We start from the raw sequence: 25,236 nt of genomic DNA, 5'->3' as shown, positions 1-25,236 counted from the left end.
TGTTATCACTAATTTTTGTACTTTGGTACTGCAATGCAAAACTGGTTTGTGAAGCTCCACCTGCGATAACGTCAAGGCTTACAGATCAGAGGGATTAAATAATTCCAACATATGTGCGTGAGACTTCCCTACCATGTACAGACAACGTGTAATGCAATACCAGCCAGTAACGTACTTCACCACATTAGTGCAAGATAAATCACAGGGAAAAGAGTTGACATTTCAACAAGTCTGTTCAACATCTAATAAGCCTTTCATTTAAATAAAATAATGACAAATTCCTTAATGGAAAAGGCAGAGTGCATATCCTCTGAAGGAGAGTGCATTTGTACACATTTTGACAGCATATGCTACGATTCCTGCATTGTCAGGGAGTCACTGTTACACTGACGTTTTATTTTAAAAAGATTATAAAAGAAAACAATTCCCTCTGTCCAATACTTAATCCCGTATGAATTAATAAACATATAAATTATTCTTGAGACTCTTAAGTTTACTGTGATCCTTTCATGCCTGGAAGCGGCCATTCTTCCCTGAGCCTTGTATACGACCTCGTGCCAGCTGGCGTCAGATTGGTTCATGCAGTGCACGCCTGAGATGTCATGTGTGAGCTCATAACCAAGACGGGCCAATCCATCCAGCTGGCACGAGGTCTTCCGTGATGGGTTTTCCCATCCACAAAACTAAGTGCTTCTGGGGTTTAAGAGAATTTACAGAGGAAAAGCTATTAAAAAAAAACAAAACCCTCCAAAATTAAAATGTCTAACTTTAAAATTGCTATCTATACTCTGAGTAGTGCATGGTACTTTTGGTATGGTTTTACTTGAAAAGAAAACAAAAATCAGAAAAATCAGTCAATGGAAATTAAAAAAGGTGTACGCCTGTATCTAAAATCTAGATGGCATACTGAATTTGGCTGGACAAATGATGGAGGCGGTGAGTGGACCTATTGGGTTCATAGCAGGCCTGCTAAGCAGAACAGTCGCACAGGGACTTCTAGTAATTGGCTAAAAGACACATTTAAGTTGTGATCAAACGGTATCAGACCAAGGCACTATTGCTTGCTCACTTGTCTCCCAATGGCCCCCTCTGCAGCCACCATACCCAGATCAGAAAATCCAGAATCAGAAACGTGCTGGGTTTTTGTCATCTTTACAAAAGTCTTCCCCACTTCTACCTGGTTGAGTGAACGCTCATTAGAAAGGTTGGCACTTTACGGTGGGTGCCTTCTCCTCCCCTCCCCCCACTAATTCCAACCACTTTCTACAGAATGGGCAGTAGCAATTGCAGCCCATAGGGGGCAGCCAAGGCTCCTGGGTATCAGGAAAGGACAAACTTTTGCAACTGAAGCCCTTCCCCATCTGTATACAGGGATTTTCCACAGGGTGAGCTTTGGGGAGCAGAGGATGGGTTAAAGGTTCTATAATGAAATCCTGGCAGCGGGGATGTTGGATTGGTGCGAAGGCAACAATGTGGAGGCCTTCATGGGAGTCAGTTTGCAGTCTTCACAGGAAGCTGGGCTTCTGAAGTGTCTCATGGCTGGAAAAAGACAAAACAAAATCAGAGCGTGCACATTTCTGTGGGTGTCATGGAGATCGCCCCTACAGCATTTGAGGGGTACAGGGTGGTCAGTGGACTCCAGATTTTCAGGACTAGCAGATCTGGTCCTGGTTTTATCCCCACTGCATGGACTCGCAGTCTTGCTTTTCATAAGTAATATAATAGGGAACTTGAACTACAAGTCCCTGCATGCAATGGGGTAAAAGCAGGACTGGATCAGCTTGTCCTGAAAATCTGGAGACAGTTTACAAGCCTAGAAGTATATATAACACACTACAATGGACAAATTCATAGTGCTGCCAAAGAAATACTGTACTATAGCTTACCAAATCTACAAGATTACCGCAGGAATGCAAAATCTATACTACAGTCCTTCCCGAAAGGAATTCAGCATTAAAATAATCCATCATGGAGCAAATGGATTGATCTTTAATTCTTTTCTTTATCACTGTCTGCATTTGCTGTACTCTGACAGCATAATGAGTTGCTGTATAGGTTTTATGGGTCTGCACAAATAAAGAATTTAATAATAAAAGAATGAAGCTATTCCCAGTCAGTCTGCATATTATGGACTCAGAGCCATTGTGACTGGTAAAAGGGTTTGTCAGCTCCCTGATCTGCACGCTTCTTATCCGACTTATGTTATGGGCCAGGCAATGGTAGATGTGCCTGTGCTTAGGCTTGCGGTGCAGGTGCAAATAACAAAAAGCAATGGGACACCCCTTGCCATCACATTAAGTGAAAGCGACTTTTTTTTTTTTTGGGCATGATGGCAAAAGCAACTCCATTCATACTAGGACACATCAGGTACCCACTCAGATTGTGAGCTCTTTGGGGCAGGAACTTATTGCACCTGAATTTGAATAATGGGGTAATATGCCCGGAACGGCATTTGGAAAGGTGGAATTATTCCATCGCCCTTCCGACCTGGTAACCGTGGACTGGCATGCCTCTGTGGGCAGGCCACACCTGACCTCTTGCCGGCCGCCCCAGCCTCGGTGGTTGTGTCTCCCTGTCTGCGCCCCCTCCACTGCTCGCACATCGTGCCACTTTCTGGCAATCAGGAGCTGCAATTACCCACCTTCCCATCCACGGAAGAGGCGGATCTCTCCCAGAGGCTGCACTTGGCTGACAGATTCCCTTTCCTTTCATCCTAGAACATGGGAGAAAGAAATCGCGATGTCCCTTACTGGTGACAGAGTCTGTAACATGACTTTCTTTTTTTTAAAGAAATTATTTTGTTAGTGTATTCTGAAGCACATCACAAACATTTAGAAACAAAAGAATAGGACACGGAAACCTTAGTGATGCAGGAAACTTATTTCTCTGATAAAGGTATCATCTCTGACCAACTACAATGTTGCTTTTTTAAAAAATGTTTTAAACAATTATTAAGAGTTTTCTGGGACTTTTACAGAAAATCTAGAACAAACTAGTAACGGCAACCTCCACTATACTTAAAATTCTTCATGGTGGGTTGTGAAAGAATCCATGTATTAATTTGCAATTACCCAAGAGTTCTTCCTCCTCATTTTTCTAACTACCTGACAGCCCAGGGCAGCCCATAGTCCTCCTCCAGGGGTCAAAAACCACATCTTGCGCTGAAATCCTAAGTCTGGCCATTAGGTGTCACTGTTGAGCAAAGAGTGACATCTCCCTCCCACCCCCTCCCCCAGGGGGTGAAATGCTGTCTTTGCACATCCCTAGCCCCTGCTGGTCTGGGGAGCAGAAGACCCCAACCAGAAATCAAGCCCAGGTCCTTCTGCATGGCAGTGCCCATTGAACCACCGGGCTGGCCCTAGTAAGTATATCATTTTTTTTCAAAATCTGAAAGTTTGCAAATCAATGCCTATAACCACCTCCTGAATCAGAAAACGGTCTGTAAGGCTGCCTGCAATAGGAATGACTGCTTTCTGCCTGCCCTGAAACAATACCCTGTGTAGCCTAATTTCTTCATCAGTGTCCTAGAGGTGGAGGGGAGAGGGGGGTATGACAGGTGCACCACCTGAAACGGAGGCGAGCAGAATTTAGGAGATGATCACACAGAGCAGCCACGTAATAGGAATGCTTGGAAAACTAGAGAGAAACATAGATGCTAAGGTATAAATAGAAAAACAAATTTTGTGAGGCCTCCCCTTTTAAAAGCAGAATTGAAATCAGGGTATATGTGATTTAATGCTTTTGCAGCATCGGTTATAACCTTTGTTTCTGTGTTTCTGCTGGATTCCTCTTGGGTTTTGCCAATCCACTGATTGATACGTGATGCCACACTGCCAGACGTGTTCAAATTCTCCTAGAGAGGAAGCAGAGTGCATTTATTCAAAATCAAAGCCAGCTTAGATGGGTGTGAAGGCCTTGGCTTGCACCCTAGATGGGCAGATTCAGGACCCATCAATACTCCATGGAACTTGGGGCTGTACAAGCATAACGTTTAGCTAAAATACCTTTGTAACACATTCTGGTGCATTACGGCAGTCTGGTGCATTCCTCTGCTAAACAGAAGTCACCATTTCTACTGAGTGGGTGATCAACTGGCAAACACTACAGTCTCAACACAACGCCCAAAGTCTAGAGGAGCCATGCGTTGCGAACACCATTTTATTCATGGAAGTGATTCTGCTAGAGGAAGATGCGAGATTAGAAAGGCAGAATGACGTGAGGGATGTTTGCATGACTCTAGCCCATAAACTACTCTAATGATGCTCAAATTGGTCTTCAGACCTCCCCCCTGGCCTCCCTGCTTTCACAGCCAGTTTGCGGTTTCAGGCTATTCCTAATGAATATGCATGAGATATCTTTGCATGCATTGGAAGTAGGCCTGTCAGACCGGCTACGAAGCACCCCAGGGTTTCACAGCGCACCGACCTTTAGTGGCACTGAAAAGTGGGCATTGCTCTGGGTGTGTTTAGGTCATGGGAGCAAACAGGCCTGCCTATGTGACATTTTCAAAAGTACACGCGTTATTTTATTCCTTCCCTCCCCCGCTTTCGCTACCCATGCAAAGAGCAGGGGCAGAATGCACGGGTGCTTTTAGTGCGTGGACTCTACACGGCAAGCAATTGCGTAATTTCCCTTTCAAAATCAGCAACGAAGCCTGTGATACTAAAGCCCTCTAAACTACCCTCATTGTGCCTCAGAGGAGCTGAGAGAAACCGCTATAGGCGAGAAGGGGATCTCACTGCTGCCCGGGACAGGAGCATTCCATAGGTCCATAAGCGGCTAACGTTACTGTCCTGCCATGGCAGAGCAACTTCAGATTGTGCACCTGCCTTCAGAAGAGCAGTGCTCCTTCCATCCCATGGGACACGCCCGGCATTTGTGGGCAGGGGGGCGGGATTTAGTTCACGGTATCGGACTCCTTCACTCTATGACCGGCGCTAAGCACTTACAAAGGACGCAGGCCAGTAACGGACCATGCTCGGGTGCTCCGTGTCCCCTACCTTTCTGCCAGTTGGCGAGATGGCTCCAGAGCTGTTGGCTTCCTTTTCAAAGATGCTCCGTGTGCTGGTTATGCCTGCTGGCAACGGAATGAAATCTTTCTTCGTGCTCAAGGGAGGTTTTATCATCTCTGATTTCTAACAAAGAAGAAGAAGAAGAAAAAAGATCCTTGATGGGTTTTATGCAGGTCCAGGTGGGGGAGCTCTTAAATGTCCTCCATTAACCAGATCTAGACCTGGGTTTGAATAAGTGGTCTTAGGATTCTGTTGGAAAGGCATTCATTAGGCAGCAGATTCTGGATCCATGGATGGCAATGGGAGAACAGGCCCATGATTAGCTCTGATGATGAGGGCCATGTCCATAGGTTGACTACATGTCTGCGGCATCACACCACATCCATGCAGTTAGCTTGCGCTGCTGTAAGGTCGTGGCCTTATGGGATGTTAGTAGCCTTGGCCTTCCTTCTCTGCCCCCTCATTAGTATGTTGACCACCAAACTTGAACATGAATTAACCCGAGCTTCCCGACATACTAAACAAACAGCCACTGAACACCCCCCCAAGTGTCAGAAAGACTCTGCAGACTCAAACCAAAATCGACGTCCAAGCGTGTGGTTACAAGTTTATTTGGCAAGGACTCTTTCCCATATGATTCTGAGTGGATTTCTACATTCTTTTGAGGCTCAGTTCTTTCTCATCAGTCCAAATGTATAGACCATAAAAAGTACTTAAATAGACCAAATCAGCCAATTTGATCAGCCTTCCTTGGAAACGAGTCTTACGCATGCGAGTAACAGGGCTAGATTCATCCCTCACAGCTTTGGGCATTTTGAGTGCCTAGAGATTGCCGCTAGCCACTGGCCAGTAGTATTGTGCTGCGGCCAGCAATGTGCTACCCGTTTCTTATCAAGGGGTCCCCCCCAACCCCCATTCCTGGGGAGGCACTATTTTAATAACCTAATTTAACATCCCTGGCTCTGATTCCTACCTGCACTGCTGAGGTGTATCTCTCCAACCTCTCATCGAGTTTTGAATTCTTGGACGAGATCCTCAAGCTGGCGCTAGTGAGGTGCAAGAAACAAAAAACCCATGGGGTTAAAACACCAGGTCACCATTTTCGATGGCACCAGAGACATTGGCTGTGCTTCCCGAGTACCATCCCAATGCATGCCAGTCTGGGTAGGTGCTCCATTACGTGCCGCGAAGGCGGTGCTCGTAAGTTACAGAATGCGTTGAGCAATGAGGAATAACAGAACAGAGCTTTAAAATGAGAAGGCCAGCAAAGAAACCAAGGACCTGAGGGAAGGTGCGGTCCTGCTTGTTGCAGGAAGCAGGGGTGATGCTGGGACGTGGAGTTCTTTTTCTTTTGTGACCTGACAGTTTTCTCCTGCTCCATTTGGTTTTTCAGCTCATTTAGAGCCAGGGCTGGGATTGTGGTGCAGTGAGCAGGGGGGTGGGGGGGGGGATTCCATGCCCCCTCCTCATTTTCTATCCCTAACCCCCAGTGTACCCAGTCTGCTTATTCCAGTGATGGTCCCGGGCCATGCAGCAGGGCTCCTGCCAGGACGTTATAATCATGGACCTTAAACACAGCCACTAGGCGTCACCCTTGAGTGCTGGCCAGGACTCTCTTTCCCCTCCACAACAAAACAGCAGCTTATCTGGTTTTAGTTTGGTTTACTTTTACTTCCTCTCTAAGACTTGCATGGAAGAGCCTCCCAGCGGAGGCGGTGGAGCCTCTCACAGAAAAGTCTTCCTGACCCTTCCCTGCTGTAATGCACTTTTTAAAAATACAGATTTTACTTAACACAGTTTTGATGAGGTTTATAGGAACAAAAACCCAACCTTCTTGTAAAAGTAGCCTCTGGTTGCTCTTTTTGAACCATTATCTGGAAGAAAAAAAAAAGAAACAGAACGGGGATTTTAATGCACAGGCTCCTGAAAGAAGAGCTGGATAAAAAGCCACGTCATCACGTCTTTTCTAAATCTCAGAGTCATTCTCCTGTCTGAGCTCTAGAGGAGGGCATTGCAAAGGACGAGTGCTGGCAGACATCTAAACCCAGTATGAAGGGTCATCTCCTTCCAATATGGAAGAAAAGGAACTGAGAAGACCGCTATGCCCATAAAGAGGAGGTCGGACGGGCATTTGCTATTCCACCTCAGACCTCCATCACTTGGCTTCATTTGGGAAGTGGATGCAGTTGAAGCAATAAGGGAGCCTCATTGCCTTGCTTCTTTGCTCTGAAGATAAGTTTAGCTGCTGAGTTTAGAAGGTGCTGAGTACGTTTATAAGTGACCTAACTGGCAAACCTTGATAGGGTGCATAACAGTAATCTAAAAGCTTTAGGATAAGGCTTCACGATCTTGGGCTGCATAGCTAAGAGAGAAAAACGAGGCGTGGATGGGCGTCTCTGTTCTTAGTCCGATTTCATCCCCAGGATGAATTATCCACCCCTGAAACTTGGGGAAAAATGTTTAGGGGACGATTGCCGACCCACTCCTAGAATAGGGGGGGGGGGGTTGTCAGTGGGGTGTTACAGAGATCACTCTCCAGTCCAGTTCTCTTCAACGTTTGTGTCAGTGATGTTGTGAAAGAGCCATTGGACAAGATTTGTCATTTCGCAGTTGACACCAAAATCTGCAACAGAGCAGATACTCTGGAAGGTGTGGAAAACATGAGGAAGGATCTAGCAAAGTTTGAGTAACTGTCTAGAGTTTGATAGCTAAAATGTAATGCTAAAAAAAAAAATATGCAGGGTTGCAAAAAACCCAAGGGAAAGAGCAGAGAAAGAGCAGAATCTGGGGGTGATTGTATCTGATGATCTGGTGGCCAGACAGGTAGATAAGGCCATGATGAGAGCCAGAATGATGCTTGGGTGCATAGGGAGAGGAGTAGCCGGCAGGAAAGAGGCGGTGATACTGCCTCTGTGGAAGTCTCTGCTAGGATCTCACTTGGAACACTGGACAGTTCTGGAGACCGTAACTTCAAAAGGGTAGAAAAAGGATAAAGTTGGTCCAGGCTAAACTGGTCAGTGGTCTTCATCATAAAGGACAAGGGGACAAACTTAAAGATCTAAACGTAAACTCTGGAGGAAAAGGAGAAAAAGGGGGATATATGATGGAAACGTTTAAAAGCCTCAAAAAATAAATATCCAAGAGGCTCAGGAACAAGGAGCTATGGGGTGAAGGTGAAAGGTGATCAGACAGGGGTAACCCAAGGAAATATTTCTTTACAGAAAAGGGTGGTGGATGCATGGAGCAGCCGCCCTCAGGACCAGCTTAATCATTAGGCAAACTAGGCAGATGCCTAGGGGAGGGGCTGCCAAAGAATAAGACTGATTCGATAAGCAGGTTTATTATATAAGTTGGGTTTGTGTTACTTCCCAAAGGGTCTGATAATGGGGGAAGTTTGTGTCACTGTTACTGAAGTGACGTAAGAAGTTGACTTTTTTTTGTATGGTGAGTAGTAAGGGGGACATTCTAGTTCAGCTCAACCAGCCGATTACCTTCAGCCAATGAGCTATGGATTTGTTTTACGTGTGTAAATGTATGGATGCATTGATTTTATGTGCAGACACTGACATCATTTCTGAAACATATGTAATATTTAAAGACTGATGTTCAATTATGTTGTTTTACAGGTTTACTCTAGAAGGGGGAGAGTGGGGCAATCGTGATTCTTGAATCTAATTATCAAAATCTTAGGGGAGCGGGGGGGGGGGGGGGGGGGAGAAGCACATGCCAGGCTGAAGGTGCACCTAGGCTTCCAGCCCTGGCAGCCTAGGTGCACCTTCAGCCTGGCATGTGGCAGTCGGATACAGTCCTCATCTTCACCAACGAGTTGGTGAAGATGAGGACTGTATCAGAATTCAAGAAAAATGGATGTCGTAGGGATAGGAGGAGAATGGAAAGCTGAACAGAAGTTATGGATGCGCAAACGATGCTCTTTATCTGCCCTTGGGTTCTGTGTTTCTACAAAAACAATTATAAGAAAACTCCACAAATCGCGAAGCAGATGCCCCATGCCAGCAGCCATTCTCACAGCCTTCTGCAACAGAAACTTAAAACAAATTCAGTACAGGCGTAATCCATAGCACGCGGTGCTTAAATATGTCAGGAACCCATACTGAAGTGGAAAAACATCACCCTACCCCGGCTCACGCTTCCCTCTCTGCTCCCTCGGGGGCCGGAGGTTACTTCGTTATCCATCGTCCCTGGTGCTTACCCGGAAAGAGCTCGTTCTGGGACTGAAGCGCCTGAAGGGGCTGGTGCCGGTGGCGGTGCTGGGAGAGGTGACTCCTGCGTCCGTAGGCTCGTCCTTGGCGGATGTTGGTGGTGTCTGACGATCTGCTCCCATCTCCTTAGGACACAATGGAGGGAGAATGTTCTCAAGACCTGCACTGCAGTATCTAAGATCCAGCATTTGGCTTACAGAAGCATTTTCATCTGCTTTGTGGGATAACTTGTTTTTTTAAATAAATCATATACTCTAAGCCCTTTCATCTACTGAGAAGCACTACCATATAAACGATACTAAAATATGCCAGGTCTATGGAGGACAACCTTCAACGTGATTTCAGCCGGCACATGTACAGCACTGAAAAATATCCCGGCTATGAACCGACCCTCGTTTCTGTGCAGGAATACACCTTAGAGGTTTCTCACTCAGTGCTACGTTGTGCATAAGAGATATTAGGCAACACCGGATACTTTCTACTTTCAGTCTAGTAAGCTATTAGAGGTCTATATTCAAAGGCATTTAGCAGACAATTCAGAAGTTGTCCAGCTAAATGAAAATTTTGGGATAAATTCCAGCCGTTAAGAAGTTAGCTGGATAAGTTAGGGGAGTTCCAGAGGTGTAACTGGGAGGAGATGAGTTAGCCAGATACCCTATCGGGTCAGGCCACCAGCTCCCCTAAAGTTAGCCGGCTATATTCAGTGGTGCGGCTGCACTATTGAATATACCTCAAATGTTAGCTGGATACGTTTATCTGGCTAACTTTGCTATCCAGAAAGTGACGGAATATGAACCTCTTAATGTTCAAAGCATTTGAAAAATTCTCTCGCTTGGCCACCCTCTCCATCAGGGGCGCTGCTGTGCTGACTGCCATTAAAGCGCCAGGCGGGGGTTATAATAATACAGTTAAGGTCTGAACACTGCGCAGAGAGCGGAAGAGCAGCTGCTAATTTTGGGATGGGGGTTCCCCTCTGTGTTAGTAAGTGTTTGCACACATATGGCAGCCTCTGTGCGCGCAGTTACACGAGACCCATCAGATAAAAATGTCTCTTTATCCAACGTGCCCGTGAGAGACGGCTAAGGCTTCTATAACTCTTGGTTTAATGAAGTTGCAAATTACTTACGGGACCCCACCACCCACCACCCCACGCTCTATTTGTGGCCCCCTCTCTTAGAGGACCTAATCTTGCCTTCTGTGGCCCCCTTATTTACAGGACACCCTCTCTCCATTTGTGCTCCCTTATTTAAAGGACCTCCTCTCCACATCTGTGGCCCTCACTTTTAGGACCCCTTCTCTCCATCAATGGGCCCCCTTAATTACAGGGCCCCCCTCTCCATCGGTGCCCCCCTTACTTACAGGAACCAGCTCTCCCATTCAGTGACCCCCTTTGCTTACCAGGACCCCCCTTCTCTCAATCTGTGACCCCCTTACTTATAGGACTCAGATCTCTACCTGTGAGCTGCTTATTTACAGGACCCCCCTTCTCTCTATCTGCAACCCCCTTAAAGGACCCCTCTCTCTATTTGTGGTCCCTGTAACTTACAGGTCCTCCCCCAACACACACACACACACTTTTTTTTTTTTTTTTACCTTTTTTTCCTCCCCAACTGGAGACAGCTGAAGTTTCAGGCCTTGCTGAGGTAAAGGAGTCCTCTGCACACTGCTTCCCTTGGTTCCCCAGGTCGAGGGCTTCTGTCCATCCCCCTCTGTCACCCCTGGGGGCTTCCCGGCCCCAGACTGCTCTGACGAATCCAGGCTCTTCCAGGCTCTCCCCACCTCTGTGGCACCTTTAGATCTTGAGATCTTCACTGAGCTGCCAATGGACCGTGGAAACAAAGAAACGTGATTCAAGGCATGCATTATAGTTTTAACATCTCTGGATCTCTGCCACTCACTGATAACATGATGGGCAGAGATCCAGAAAAATAAATTGTAGCTATAGTGGCAAAGGATAGCTAAATAAACTAAACTCAACACTCGCATATGCAGGTCCAATATAAGGTACCTCAGCCTGCAGAGGTTCCAGTTATTAAGAGAGGTACCAAGACTAGCAATGGTACCCCTTCAACACTAGCCAGATGGCGACAAAGGTTCAAACCATGAGAACATTAAATAAATAATGTAAAATGTCCGAGGGACTCTTCTCATGGATTCTTTATTTTAAAAGTTTTCCAAATGCATGGACTCTCCCATTAGGATTTGAACAAATCAGTGCATGGATTGATAGCTTTAGGAATGATTCAGTATGTTTAGAAAGCTTGGGTCCAAAGCTTAGGTGATGTTCTCATGAATTATACTCCCGGCACTATTGGAGACTCCTTGGCTTATACACTGGACATAGAGGGGGTCATTTTCAGAGACTTTTGTCAGTATAACAGTGTTTTATGCACAGAAATCACTTTTTACAAAATTGCCTGCCTGACTTGCAGGTAAAGTTGCCGACTCGGTTGGTGAGTTGGTTCCTGGTTGGTGAGCTCGGGGAGGGGTTTGGATTTAAGAGCATACTTTTGGAATTTAAAACAGATCTGTGTAAATTTTCAAGAAAAGATTCAGTCCCCACTTAGGGAATCTTGGGGTCTATGAATACTTCATGCTGTTTGGGGTGGGATGTCGGGGTCAGTAAGAGGGCAGTGGGAGAATATTAGAGAGGAAAAGAGTGCCTACATTCTAATGTGGGTTCTCCAATGATGCTTCCAGAACCTTCTTGACTACCTGCCTGGTGCAAATCAGGTGCAGGACCTAGAAAAATGCAAAACTGTAGCCTAGTCAAGGGTGGAGTTGGGAGGGGAAGGCTGTTCCTTTATAGAAAAGTTTGCACTGAATCAGCATCTTTATTTAGAGTCACAGATGCTTGCCCACAGTAAATACTGTGCCACAAATGCTTATTAATTAATAATTTGCATTTATATAAATCTTCTTATGCATCAGGAACAAAAATGCAATTAAAATACTTCAGAAAGATGGAATGGAATGTCAGACTCCCAATGCTGCATTCCAAGCAAATGGGTGAAGGTGTAAGTTAATATTTTCCATTAGAGTTCGTTAAATGAAGGCACAGGTAGATGGAGTGACTTTGCCAAGGCCACACAAAGAATCAGAGGCAGAGCTGGGATTAGAACGAGGGCAGAAGGAAATAACGTGACATGGCCAAGGTAACAGCTCTAACTGTTATCGCAGCCTTTCCAAAAACATTGGTGTTTCTTCTACAGCGCAGAATGAGAAAAATCAGATTCAGATTCCTTGTGCAATCTGGGGCAATTTGTGGAAGTCTATGGGCAACCTCATTACTTTGCCTAGGGCGTGCCTGTGAATTCTCATGGGCACCTGTCACTTTCAGTGCTTTGCACAATTACCTGCATTTCATGGCCCTCAGAGAGGCTGTTGCATCCCAGAAATTCAATCCCAGAGCAATGCTTCATTTTGAAAGTAAAAGAAAACAATTGTCTCTGTTTTTGAATGTTTATTGGAAAATTGTTTGATGAGAGAGAGACTTTGATAAAATGAGGACAATAATTAGAAAACAAATTAAAATATGCAGCTACAAAGATAAAAAATGTACATCAGGCGAGGACATTGTTTAAAAATACCACTTGGGTGCCCAGACCAGATGTATTCCATGCATTAGAAAAGGTGGAATGAAGGCCAAATGACTGCCGACATGGTTAAAAGGGGAGGTGAAAGAGGCTATTTTAGCCAAACAAGCTTTTTCCAATTTTTGAAAGGAGGATCCAATTGAAGAAAACAGAAAAGAGTGTAAGCATTAGCAGTTTAGATGTAAAACATTGATAAGACAGGCAAAAAGAGAATTTGAAAAGAAGCTGGGCATAGAGGCAAAAACTCATAATAAAACCTTTTTAAAATATATCCAAAGCAGGAAGCCTGTGAGGATTGAATCATTAAATGATAAAGGGATTAAAGGGCCAAGGCAGAAAGGATAAATTAATTATTTGCTTTGATGTATACTGAAGAGGATGTTGGGGAGATACCAATGTAGGAAAAGGTATTTAATAGGGATGTGCATTCGTTGCTCCATTTGTTTCATTCGTTACAGGGGTACGCGCGTATCTGAAGAATGGATAGGAGGCACGCCAGAATGAATGGTGTGTGCATGTGTAGATGGTGCGTACATACATGCGCACCATTCATTTTGGCACACCCACTATCCTTTTGTCAGAGATGCATATGCTGCTAAAACGAATGGAGCAACAAATGCACATCCCTAGTATTTAATGGTGATGATTTGGAAGAACCGAAACAAATCACGGTGAATGTGAATGATGTAAAAGGGCAGAATGACAAACAAAGAGTAGCAAATCACCTGGACCAGATGGTTTACACCCCAGAGTTCTGAAAAAGCCCAAAAATGAAATTGTAGATCTATCACTATTACTGGTAATTTGTAACCTATCATTTAAAATTGTCTGTTGTACCTGAAGATTAGAGGGTGACCAATGTGATGCCGATCTTTAAAAAGGGCTCCAGGATGATCCAGGAAACTATAGGCTGATTTCAGTGCCAGGAAAAATTGTAGAAACTATTCTAAAGAATAAAATCACAAAACATATACAAAGGCAGGGTTTATTGGGACCCAGCCAGCATGGATTTACACAAGGGAAGTCTTGCCTTACCACTCTGCTACATTTATTTCAAGGAGTTAATAAGCATGTGGATAATGGTGATCCAGTGAATATAGTATATTTGGATTTTCAGAAGGCATTTGACAAAGTATCCCATGAGAAACTCCTGAGAAAAATAAAAAAAGTCATGGGATAAGAGGCAATGTTTTATTGCAGATAGCAAATTGGATAAAATAAAAGAAACAGAGAGTAAGATTAAATGATCACTTTTCTCATTGGAGAAGGGTAAACAGTGGAGTGCCTCAGGGATCTGTACTAGGACCAGTGCTTTTTTATATATTTTTAAATGATCTGGAAAAGGGTACGATGAATGAGGTAATCAAATTTGCAGATGACACAAAATTATTCCAAGTATTAAAATCACAAGGGGATTGTAAGAAATTGCAGGAATATCTTACAAGACTGGGAGATTGGTCATCCAAATGGCATATGAAATGATCTAATGTGGACAAATGATAGTGATGCACAGAGTGAAAAGTAACTCATATTGTAGTTACATAATGTTAGGTTTCATTTTAGGAGTTACTACACAGGAAAAGGATATGGGCATTATCATGGACAATACTTTGAAAACCTTGGCTCAGTGTGTGGCAGTGGTCAAAAAATCAAACAGAATGTTAAGAATTATTAGGAAAGGAATGCCAAATAAAATGAAGAATGTCATAATACCTCTGTATCACTCCATGGTGAGATTGCACCTAGAGTACCATTTACAATTCTGTTTGCTGCATCTTAAAACATACTGTATGTAACTGAACTGGAAAAAGTACAGAGAAGGGTGACCAAACTGATAAAGAGGATGGAATGGCTTCCTTTGAGGAAAGGCTAAAGAAGTTAGGGCTGTTCAGCTTTGAGAAGAGATGGCTGAGGGGGATATGATAAAGGTTTATAAAATCATGAGTGGAATAGATTGGGCAAATGTGAATCAGTTATTTACTCTTTCAAAAAATACAAAAATTAGGGGACATTCCATGAAGTTAAAGCAAATCTGAGAAACTTCTTTTTCACTCAAAACACAATTAAGCTCTGCAATTCATTGCCAGAGAATGTGATAGAGGCAACTAGTATAACTGGGTTTAAAAAAGCTTGTACAAGTTCTCAGAAAGAAGTCCATAAACTTATTAATGAAATAAGACTTGGGGAAAGCCACTACTTATCCCTGGGTTTTAGCATTATGGGATCTATCTACTGTTTGGGATCCCTGTCAGGTACGTGTCTTGGATTAGCCACAGCTGGAAACAAGATACTGAGCAATGCGTATGACTGCTCAATGTTCTTTTCTTTTTTAATACTGGTTATTGAATATAAGATGGTTGGAATGTTTATTTGATAGAACATGAAGCTCTGCTCTGAAACCGGAACTCATTGGTCAGTCTCTTTCTGACCAATCAGATATAGCTGAGGTCAATGGTTTTCACAGGAGTGGGTGAGATCACAAGGACACAAGTCGCAAGAGTAACGTTGAGCATTGTGCAATAGCATGTCCATCATATGTCATGGCGCAGATGGAAGACTCCACAGTTGCCCAAGCTTTGTTGTCATTGTGCACTCAAGAGGAAGTTTTCAATGGGCAAATAACAAGCTTTGCCACTTGAACATTAGGACAATCCCTCCCTCGTTGGCAGTGGCAGCTCTATGTATACGAGACAGACAACCTCAGCTCATGGAACCTGTCAGAAAATCCAATCGGCCATTCCTTGATATTCTTATCCCTAAAAGTTATAAAACAATATTTGTTTCATCAGTCCTGCTGTGGACTGGAGAATTCTAGGAACCATATTGGGATCTGGAGAAAACGGGCTCTTTCTCAACTTTGTTGCTTTTTATTGGACCAACACAACCTGCAAAAAATCCACCCCGCTATTACATGATCAAGGTCTTTCAGAAAATATAGAACTGCTTGTCTTGCGCTTCAACGTCTGTGTAGCTAACAAAGACCATGTCAACATCACTCAGAATTTAACATCACTAGGGTTTTCCTTTATGGCTTGCCAGGATAGACTTTAAGATTGTCTGATTTAGCTGATCTACCTGGCATATTTTTGCTTGGACCAAGAAACCATGAATGGGCGAGATCTGCACTTCAGGCAATTTCGCAAAGTACAAATAATGCAGATAAATGTTCAATCCTAACAGAATACTCCAAACAGCGTATTACGGTTAAGAAGTTTTAATATTTCCATTTGGCAACTCCACAGTTTTAAACGAACACCAGCTTAATGGCGTCCCCCGACACGGTCCCGTGTTTCGCCGCGGGCTGCATCGGGGGGGATCGCCATACAGGAATTCACAAAAGAACTGGCAACGCTGTTGCCAGTTCTTTTGTGAATTCCTGTATGGCGATCCCCCCCGATGCAGCCCGCGGCGAAACACGGGACCGTGTCGGGGGACGCCATTAAGCTGGTGTTCGTTTAAAACTGTGGAGTTGCCAAATGGAAATATTAAAACTTCTTAACCGTAATACGCTGTTTGGAGTATTCTGTTAGGATTGAACATTTATCTGCATTATTTATATTTTTGCTTGGCCAACAAATAGTCTTTTTTTACCTGACAAAGACCTGCGACCTGTATTTCTGGGTTGGACTCATAGGACTATTGGGCCCTTCAAGAGATGTCTGTTTATTTAGATGCTTTGTACTGTGGTCTCTCTCATATGCCTGTAAAAAAAAAAAGAAAAGACAAGAAAACAGTGTGCTAGCCAAAGCAGTCATATATGAGCAAAATATCCCCAAACAGGGTATGTGGGATAGCTGCTCTGTTGAACTAACTTAACACACTCCTAGTTTTGGCTTCCAGAACTAAATAATGTTCTGCTTCTACTGGTCTCATAAAACTAGTCCAAAGTAGGGATAGGATGCTTAGAACTCATTAGGGTACTGTAACTGGAGGACCTTAAATGTTTTCCGGTTGATGTGTTGGTGCTGGAGATGCAGAAAGATGGAGACAAAAACAGGACAGAAGGAAAGGAGAAAAGAAGAAAAAGTGATAGAGAAGTATAATAGCAGTGGCAGAATTAACCAGAATGACTGCATTTCTATAAGCTTAATTGTAAACAGAGATTACACTGGCAATCCCTATTGAATGTATTTCTGCAAACCATAGAGTGAGATCACAGGTATTGCATTCAATGAAAACAAGAGTGTGTGATGTCATCTGCAGCCTCTTGTCTGTCCCCAAGGGTTCAGGGGGAGGTGGGTAAAGACTTTAAAAAGTGACTTAAAATGTATAATTGATTGGGCCTGTGTTTAGATAATTACGGTCAAACCAGAACATGTCTTGGATCAGTTTGGATCACAGCATCTTAGAAATATTGCAGTTTGCATTGGCAAAGTGAGACCCCAGAGAGAAATAACTGTAGAAATATTCTGCCTGTACCAGGCTGGCTCCCCTTTATCTGGCTATGACCATGCAGTGGAGGAGCAGAGAGGCCGAGGGTAAAAGGACGATACTAGGTGGGTATGGGTCCAACAGGCATATTTGGGCAGCCTCCTCAGCCCATTAACCTAAAAGGCCTGGCGCAACAGCATGACAGAGCTTTCTAGAAACTGAGAGCCTATGGTGGCGACTCAGCTGAAACTGGTATCTTTTGTGAAAGAAAGGGAAGAATTGGGATCTTTTTAAAAAAATAGATAATGAAAATTAGGAGCGTTACAGTAGTTTTGTCACTGTAATAATGGTCTCACCCTTTAGAATCAGCTGTTAACTGGAAATAGGTGGGGTTGCCTCCTCACCCTAGAAAACCCAAAGAAGCTGATCCGGCCCTGGTTTTGCCCCCATTGCATGCAGGGAGATGTAGTTCCTTTTTTTCTTAGGGGAAATTAGGAATACAGCTCCCTGCATGCAGTAGGGCAAAACCAAGACACTTTCAGATTGACCTGGGTGAGGTGGCAATCCTAGACATGGGATCTGCTGTCATAGGTTCCTGAGTAAACCTTACCCAGCCTTCCTGGTGCATTGCGCTGATGGGAATTATTTGGTGGAGGAAGACAGGGTCCAACTGGATGCAGCCAATTCTCTTTATGGAAATGCATCCTGCTGGTGCCATAGTGTTGTGAGAGGAACATCATCTTATAGGTTCTAGTTGTCTCAGGACTCTCCTACAGAATGGTTGCAGTATAGAAGATTTGGACAGTACCTGAGCCCTTGGTTAGGGTCATGCACTAGCATCAACCTCCATGTGCCTTCTTCGTAGCACAAGAATCTCCTACTTTGGTGGGGATGGGGGTGAGTTAGGGGAAGGCAATGAAGACATGAAGAGGAGAATGGAAGATGTGCACACTTTCCACCCTTCCTCCCTCCCATCCAAACCCAAAGAACGTTTATGAATGAAGACTTACTGGTGAGGCTAAAACTGCAGCATCTTCTCTGTTCCTTGTGTTTGATGGAAGAGTTTCCTCCTTCAATCTGTTATCTTGAGGCAGTGCCTTCTGATGCTCATGTGCTTTTGACTCTTCATCTCTCTTTGGTTCTTCCGCTTGCTGCTGCTTGCCTGTTCTCTGCAGTCTTCCTCCACTCTTCAGTCCTCCCACATCCCCCTGCACTTTTAGTCTCTCCTCTTTTCCTATGCCCTTTGGTTCTCCCACATGCGGCTGCTCTCCTGGTTTCTGTTCTCTCCCTCCAGTCTTCACTGTTCCTGCATGCTCCTGCTCACCTGGACTCTGCTCTCTTCTTCCACTCTTCACTTCTCCTGCATGCTCCTGCTCACCTGGACTCTGCTCTCTTCTTCCATTCTTCACTTCTCCTGCATGCTCCTGCTCAATTGGTCTCTGCTCTCTTCTTCCACTCTTCACTTCTCCTGCATGCTCCTGCTCACTTGGTCTCTGCTCTCTTCTTCCACTCTTCACTTCTCCTGCATGCTCCTGCTCACTTGGTCTCTGCTCTCTTCTTCCACTCTTCACTTCTCCTGCATGCTCCTGCTCACCTGGACTCTGCTCTCTTCTTCCACTCTTCACTGTTCCTGTTTGCTCCTGCTCACTTGGTCTCTGCTCTCTTCTTCCACTCTTCACTGTTCCTGTTTGCTCCTGCTCACTTGGTCTCTGCTCTCTTCTTCCACTCTTCACTTCTCCTGCATGCTCCTGCTCACCTGGACTCTGCTCTCTTCTTCCATTCTTCACTTCTCCTGCATGCTCCTGCTCAATTGGTCTCTGCTCTCTTCTTCCACTCTTCACTTCTCCTGCATGCTCCTGCTCACTTGGTCTCTGCTCTCTTCTTCCACTCTTCACTTCTCCTGCATGCTCCTGCTCACTTGGTCTCTGTTCTCTTCTTCCACTCTTCACTGTTCCTGTTTGCTCCTGCTCACCTGGACTCTGCTGTCTTCTTCCACTCTTCACTTCTCCTGCATGCTCCTGCTCACCTGGACTCTGCTGTCTTCTTCCACTCTTCACTGTTCCTGCATGCTCCTGCTCACCTGGTCTCTGCTCTCTCTCGCAGGTCTTCAGCTCTCTTGGGCTCTGCTTTCCCACTCCAGTTTCTGATTCCTCATTATGCTGTGCAGTTTTCAAGCTTTCGAGTATCTCCACCTGCCGTCTTTGCCTCCTGTCCTCCCTCTTTTGCAGCATCTCCTGGAATTCTTGGTCATCATCCTGTGCGTCCTTTGTGTGTTGAGGCTCAGGTTCTCCCAGGACTTGTACCCTAAAGCAACAAAGACAGGAGCCTGTGGCTAGAGTCATACCAAAGGTCATGCCTTCAAGAGACATGGAAACCCTTTCCTTGACATGCCAGAACAGCAAATATCAAAGGAACAGACAGGCTTGAATTTAATAAAAAATGGGGGAATTTAGATCATTACAATCGAACTGGAACAAATTTTGGATCAGTTTGGATAAATCCCAGCTGTTTACTGAGCCATCTGGATAAATGCAAACCTGCCACAGTCTCCATGTTTGCCCAGTTTGGATCTTGTTGATCCAGTTCTGATGCAAATATTCACAGTTTTGGATTTACAATCAAAGGATCTGATGCTTTTCTCCATCTTAGAATGAATGAAATCTGCAAACATTTTCAGAAATTCAAACCAATCTACATAAATCTGGATTTAAAAAAAAAATCTGCTTTGAACTGGATCAAAGGGGACTCTGAGTGGTTATCCAGGCAAATCTGAATCAAGGATGTCCAGACACAAACCTGAACTCAGGCAGGGATGAAGCAGACTTGTCCCTGTCTATAAAGAAATTCCTTCTCTAATGCACTGTCTCCCATCCCAGTACTGGAGGCACCCCCCAACCAGTCTGGTTTTCAGGAGATTATCCACAATGATCATTTATGAAATAGCTTTGCATACGTTGGGTCTACTCTCCAATCCATGCAAACATAATATTCATTACAGCTATGGTGAAAACCAGAACAGTTAGGGCCAGCGTGCCTCCACTCATCTATTCTAGAGGGAAACCAGAAGTTGAGACATGATTGGGGCTGAAATTGACAAGCCCCCTGGATACTGCCCTTTAAAAGAGATTTTCAGTGGATACACCAAGTTATTGATGGTTACAGCAAAGAGGTCTAAGCTCCGTGCCAATGCACCAGTAGAATAGTTCAATCAACTTCGTGGCCTACCTTCCCCCTGCTGGTGGCGGCTCGGTGACTGGAAGGCTCAAAGAGACACCGCTGTCGGCATCTGCGGTTGAGCTTAGGTTGCGGTTCCTCCTGCGCTGTTCTCTCTCCTGTTCCTCCTCATCCTCCAGGGTCCTTTGCTTGGCAAGGCTGTTAGGGGACAATGAATGAGTTTCATCCTCTCCTCCCTAGCATCGTTTCTCTCTTTCCCCATCATCCGGCAGCAAGCCATCAGCACAGCTGGAAACAGCCCAGCTCAGCAGCTTACGCCATGCAGGCCTCTTGCGGCTGGCGGTTAAACAATACTTTGCATTTACTGCATTTATTATCTATTTATTTTTTTTCTGACCTTCCTGACTGTTTTTCCAGTGCACTGGTTAACATTTCTCCAACGTGACTTTGTGTATCCCCTATGACTTGAAGCTAATATCTGCTCCATCCGTTGGTTAATATCATTTTTGGAGCTGGTTTCAGAACACATTAAGCAATGACATGACATTGGCTCCAGAGGGAACACAGACAGAGTTTCCTGGTCCATTTTCACCATGTAGCAACCAAATGAGACAGCAAGACATTTTTAACTAGTAAATGAGCTGAGCTGAGGACCACGACGGACGTTATGGAGCACCCTCATACCACGACCAGTGTCTTGTTTTAAAGCGTGACTTGTATCAGTGGTGGGACACCTGAATTGCAGCACTACGTGGCCGTGCACTTATTATTGTGCGTGCCTGACCCGGTCGTACCTGAGCTGCATCACTGCATTATGTGCCTGTGCTGTCCCTGCTCCCTGTACTGTCACCGTGCACTCTCTCTTCCGCTCCCTGTGCCCATCTCTGCACACTCCCTGCACCATGTGCTGCTGACCCTCTGTGGGAGCGTGCTGTCTTTCTGCCCATATTCCCAGAGGCCCGTGTTAGACACTGCCAGGCACAGGACAGAGATTAAGGATGCCACTGGACTGGCCACTGTTGGAAGGAGGATGCTGGGTTTGATGGATCCTCGGTCTGACCCATTATGGCAACTTCTTATGTTCTTTTGCCGGGTACCTTGAAACTGCCTCAGTGATCCCTTTCTGGCTCCGGGATCCCAGGCAATTGCCCTGCTTGCCTCCCTGCCCTGTGGATGCCAACCTTGTATGTGTCTTTTGTATCACCACTAACAGCACCCTCCCCTCCCCCCCCCCCACCTCCCCAAGACCATTCTCCTGGGTTTAAAGCTGAGTAACCCTGTTTGGGGTGATCAATGGAAGAACTAAGGAAAGGTAAGAAATTACAGGGAGCAGAGAAGGGTCGGGATGAATTTAAGCCGCATCTCTCATCCAGACAGAATCCCAGATCACATTCCCTGACCAACAGAGTAAAAGCTCGATGCCAGAAAAGCAGATCTAGAGGAAAAGGAGAAAAATACTAGGAAAGGTTTTATTTGGCAGTTACCCCCCTCTCACTAACACCCTGCCACTGCTTTACCTAGCCAGCAAAATGGCTCTTCTGATCCTCCCCCCAGCCTGGATAACAAGGCAGGGGAATCCGAGGTCATGAATGTACAGCGTGGGAAGTGAATGAGTGAGGAGGAAGGACAGTAAGACACTGGTGTTGTGGCTGGGGGTGTGGTGCTACCTTCCTTTCCATTCTGCTACAGCCAGCTAGCCAAGTGCAAAAGCAAGCCCGGGAAATCAGTGCAGCACAAGCCTGCCACGGCCGCCCAGGGGCCTTATCCCGAGGCCCTGCTTGAGTGTCGTCGTCCCCCCCCCCCCCCGGCTCACTTGCTGGGCTCTGAGACACGGGAGCAAAAGTTTTCGGAATGACTGGGGGATGCTAAACCGCCCCAGACGTGGTGAAGGAGTTTGCTCAAGCACCCGGAAAGCTGGCACCGGTGTTCTGGGAAGTTCTGTAACAATCCAGGACACGGACGATTGGACCCACAGAGCCTGCGGGTCAGACCCAGGAGTTCAGGTGTATGGGGCATGGGACCGTGTGCTGTCTTAAGCAGCTGGAAGGTGCAACAGGGCAGGGATTTAAACAATTACAGTAAGGAATCTCCTGCTAGGCTTGGTGGGGGGTGGGAGGTGGGGGTGAGACTGGGTGGTTGCTGTTTAGCTTGGTGACAGTCCCTGGTGTGCAATCAGGAGGAGGCAGATTCAAAATTCCCGGGCTCTGCTGAGTGAGGGGGAACTGGCAGGTTCCTTCTGTATCTTCCGGTTTCCAGTTCAATCAGGACCAATCTCCAACCTTTAAGGATATTCGCTCCATATCGTATTTGCTACAGGGTATGGCTAAAACTCGCAACAAGATTTCCTACTGCTACAAACTGAGGTGAGAAAAAATGTCACACAGTGCACTGCTGAAATTAGCAAATCAATGGTCCCTTGAATTTGGTACGACAGTTACTAAAGATCAGTTACAGCGTAGCTTTTTCAGCTGCATAACAATTAATACTAAACTTCAAGAGATGCAATTTCGTATTATCTACAGAAGTTATTATACCATGGTGAGACCATCTCAGATGGGGTTAATGACATCAGATCAATGTATATGCTGTAAAGTTACTAAAAGATAATATGACTCCTAGTTTTCTCTTGTGCACCCCCCTGTATGGTTATTGGGGGTCTGGGCTGGACGCACCACCTTTTCTGGGAGAAGGGTTAATTTTAGCTGATTCTACACAGGGAATCATGTTAAATTTATACAAATTGCCCTTCTTCTAGTGAGATTGGTTATTCTGCAAATTTGGAAAAATGTGAATCCCCCCATCTGTGCAGATTTGGATTAATCAAATGCGGGACTGGAGGGCCATAGAAGATTTGGATGCTAAAATGGTTTGCAAACCATTGAATATTGGTTATAACTCAGTATGGGGAAGTTTTTGGATGCTAATAAGACTTTATAATGGGCAGAGGTCTACTGGGGGGGCGTGAATGATGGGTTGTGTGGCTGACTGCGTGGTACTGTGGTGAGTCTGCTGCTGTGGCAGTATTCTTGTTATAAGGGAAAATTGGTTAATGTACCAGTTCTATGTCTTTTTGTTGCTGTCTGCTGTACATTGCACAATAAAGATATGTTATAAAAAAAAAAAAAAGAACCAATCTTCTTAGGGCTATGGTGCCATGAGACTTCACTTGCAGTTACCCAACCGGGGGGGGGGGGGGTCTTCTTTTTTATAGCACCCCCCCACACACACACACACACACTCCTAGCCCAGCCATTGCAGAGGCTGTGGCTCTTTCCGGAGCCTGGCTGCAGGCATCCTGAATCTAGCCAGTGTGTGTCACTGTTGAGTAATGCTTGATCCTCCCTTGTCCCAGAAGCTCTGACATCTGCCTCCTCAGTGCTGCCTGGCCAGAGGAGCAGAGGCTGGGCCCAGGAACTGAATCTGAGTCTTCCACACTGCCGTGTGCCACATGTACCACTGAGAGCCACCAAGGTAGCTAAACCTACAGAAGTTCCCAGGAGCTGCAACCCTAATGATAAAATAGGAGCCCCATATAGGAATCGGGTCCTTTGCAGTTCCTTTAGGAGCCAACTCGTCTATATTTATCATAAACCTATAGGAGCTGGATCCTTACTCCGTTATAGTAGGTACCGGGTCCCTGCACTAAATTCTTACAATCTTGCTTTTTAATTAAGGAAAGCACATCGCACATTGTAAGATTTCTTAGGGATACCCAAGAGGGAATGAATCTGCCCGCTTCTCTTAAGGAACACAAAAATCAGGGAGCTGAACATAAGGAAACAGAGCAGGTCTCTTCCTTACTTTTCCCCAGGAAAAACAATTCTGAAAATCCTGCAGCACCTGCTATCGGAGAGCCGAGACCCCAGGGGGTTAAAAACTCTTTAGACGCCGGTGAGTGGTGGGCAGTGGTGGTTTGCTGCTCCCATCTCCTCTCCCTCCCTTCCAAGGCTAGGAAGCCCTACCTGGACAGGTCGCTCCAATTCCTCCTGCTGCGAGACATTGTTGGCAGGAACCGAGACTGCTCCTCAGCTGAAGAAACTTCCCCCCAGCCACTGCTGGCAAAATCCCGGAAGGCGAGACCTGAGCAGATGAAACTTTGAAGGTTACAATAATAATAATAATAATAAAAAAAAAACCCCGAACCCAACCAAAAGTGCCTTTCCCGTCGGCAGCCGCCCGGTGCACCTTTACCCTGCCGCGCCGCAGGGCGAGGTCACGTGGTCTCCCAGCGCTCGCCGGCCCTGTCGCCGTAATCCCAGCGCTCAGGCACAGGTAGGAAGGGTGGGACCGCCTCGCTGCTACAATGCGCGCCTTTGTGTGGCGTGCGCGGCTGCGGAGGCCGCCGGGCGCCCTCCCTTGCCAGGGCTGCTGCTGCTGCTGCTCTCGGGACCGGCCCACCTGGTCCTCCAGCCCCCCGGAGGCTCGCTGCTGCCAGGAAGCCCTGGCCCCTGCGGGTAGCACTTGCTGAGCTGAGGTGGTAAATTGGTGCTCGGTGCCGTCCCTGCTCCTTTGGTGAGTGGCCACCACCTTTCGGTGCTCCCCGTGGGTCACTCAGCCTGATCTTGGGCGGTGTCTCAGGCTTCCTCTTCCCAGTACCTGGGCAGTATCGTTTCAGGGCACTGCCTGTCACTCAGCAGCAATGATTCAGTGCACAGCCAAGAGAGACCTCCCTGCATGCAGCACGGGGTTCGGGTCACTGGGGGTCTCTTTCTGCTGAGACATCCTCTGCCCACCACGATAGCCACGCGCAGTGTCTCAGACCACCAGGAATGCAACAGGCCAAGAGACTGGGCACTAAGCCAGGAGCAGTCTAGGGAGCTTTCCCCATTCCATAGGCAGCGGCTTGGGGTGGGCCACCGGGGC

General features: G+C 45.8%; 1 protein-coding gene across 1 annotated transcript; it reads right to left on the bottom strand.

The window, feature by feature from the left end:
• Nucleotides 1-375: 375 nt before the first annotated feature.
• On the bottom strand, nt 376-24,980 carry LAD1 (ladinin 1). The gene is made up of 13 exons (XM_029572209.1): nt 24,772-24,980; nt 24,336-24,453; nt 20,425-20,571; nt 18,210-19,503; nt 16,420-16,529; nt 10,826-11,048; nt 9,223-9,357; nt 6,843-6,886; nt 5,986-6,058; nt 5,001-5,135; nt 3,761-3,853; nt 2,642-2,713; nt 376-1,539 (listed from the first exon to the last, which is right to left on the bottom strand). Exons 2-13 carry the CDS (start codon nt 24,371-24,373, stop codon nt 1,534-1,536), a joined length of 2,370 nt encoding a protein of 789 aa, XP_029428069.1. The 5' UTR covers nt 24,374-24,453; nt 24,772-24,980; the 3' UTR covers nt 376-1,533.
• Between the last annotated feature and the right edge of the window lie 256 nt (nt 24,981-25,236).

The sequence above is a fragment of the Rhinatrema bivittatum genome, chromosome 12, assembly GCF_901001135.1.
Source record: "Rhinatrema bivittatum chromosome 12, aRhiBiv1.1, whole genome shotgun sequence".
NCBI classification, from domain to species: Eukaryota; Metazoa; Chordata; class Amphibia; order Gymnophiona; family Rhinatrematidae; genus Rhinatrema; species Rhinatrema bivittatum.
The sequence above is the reverse complement of the archived record's forward strand: the minus strand, read 5'-3'. Positions and strand labels throughout refer to the sequence as shown.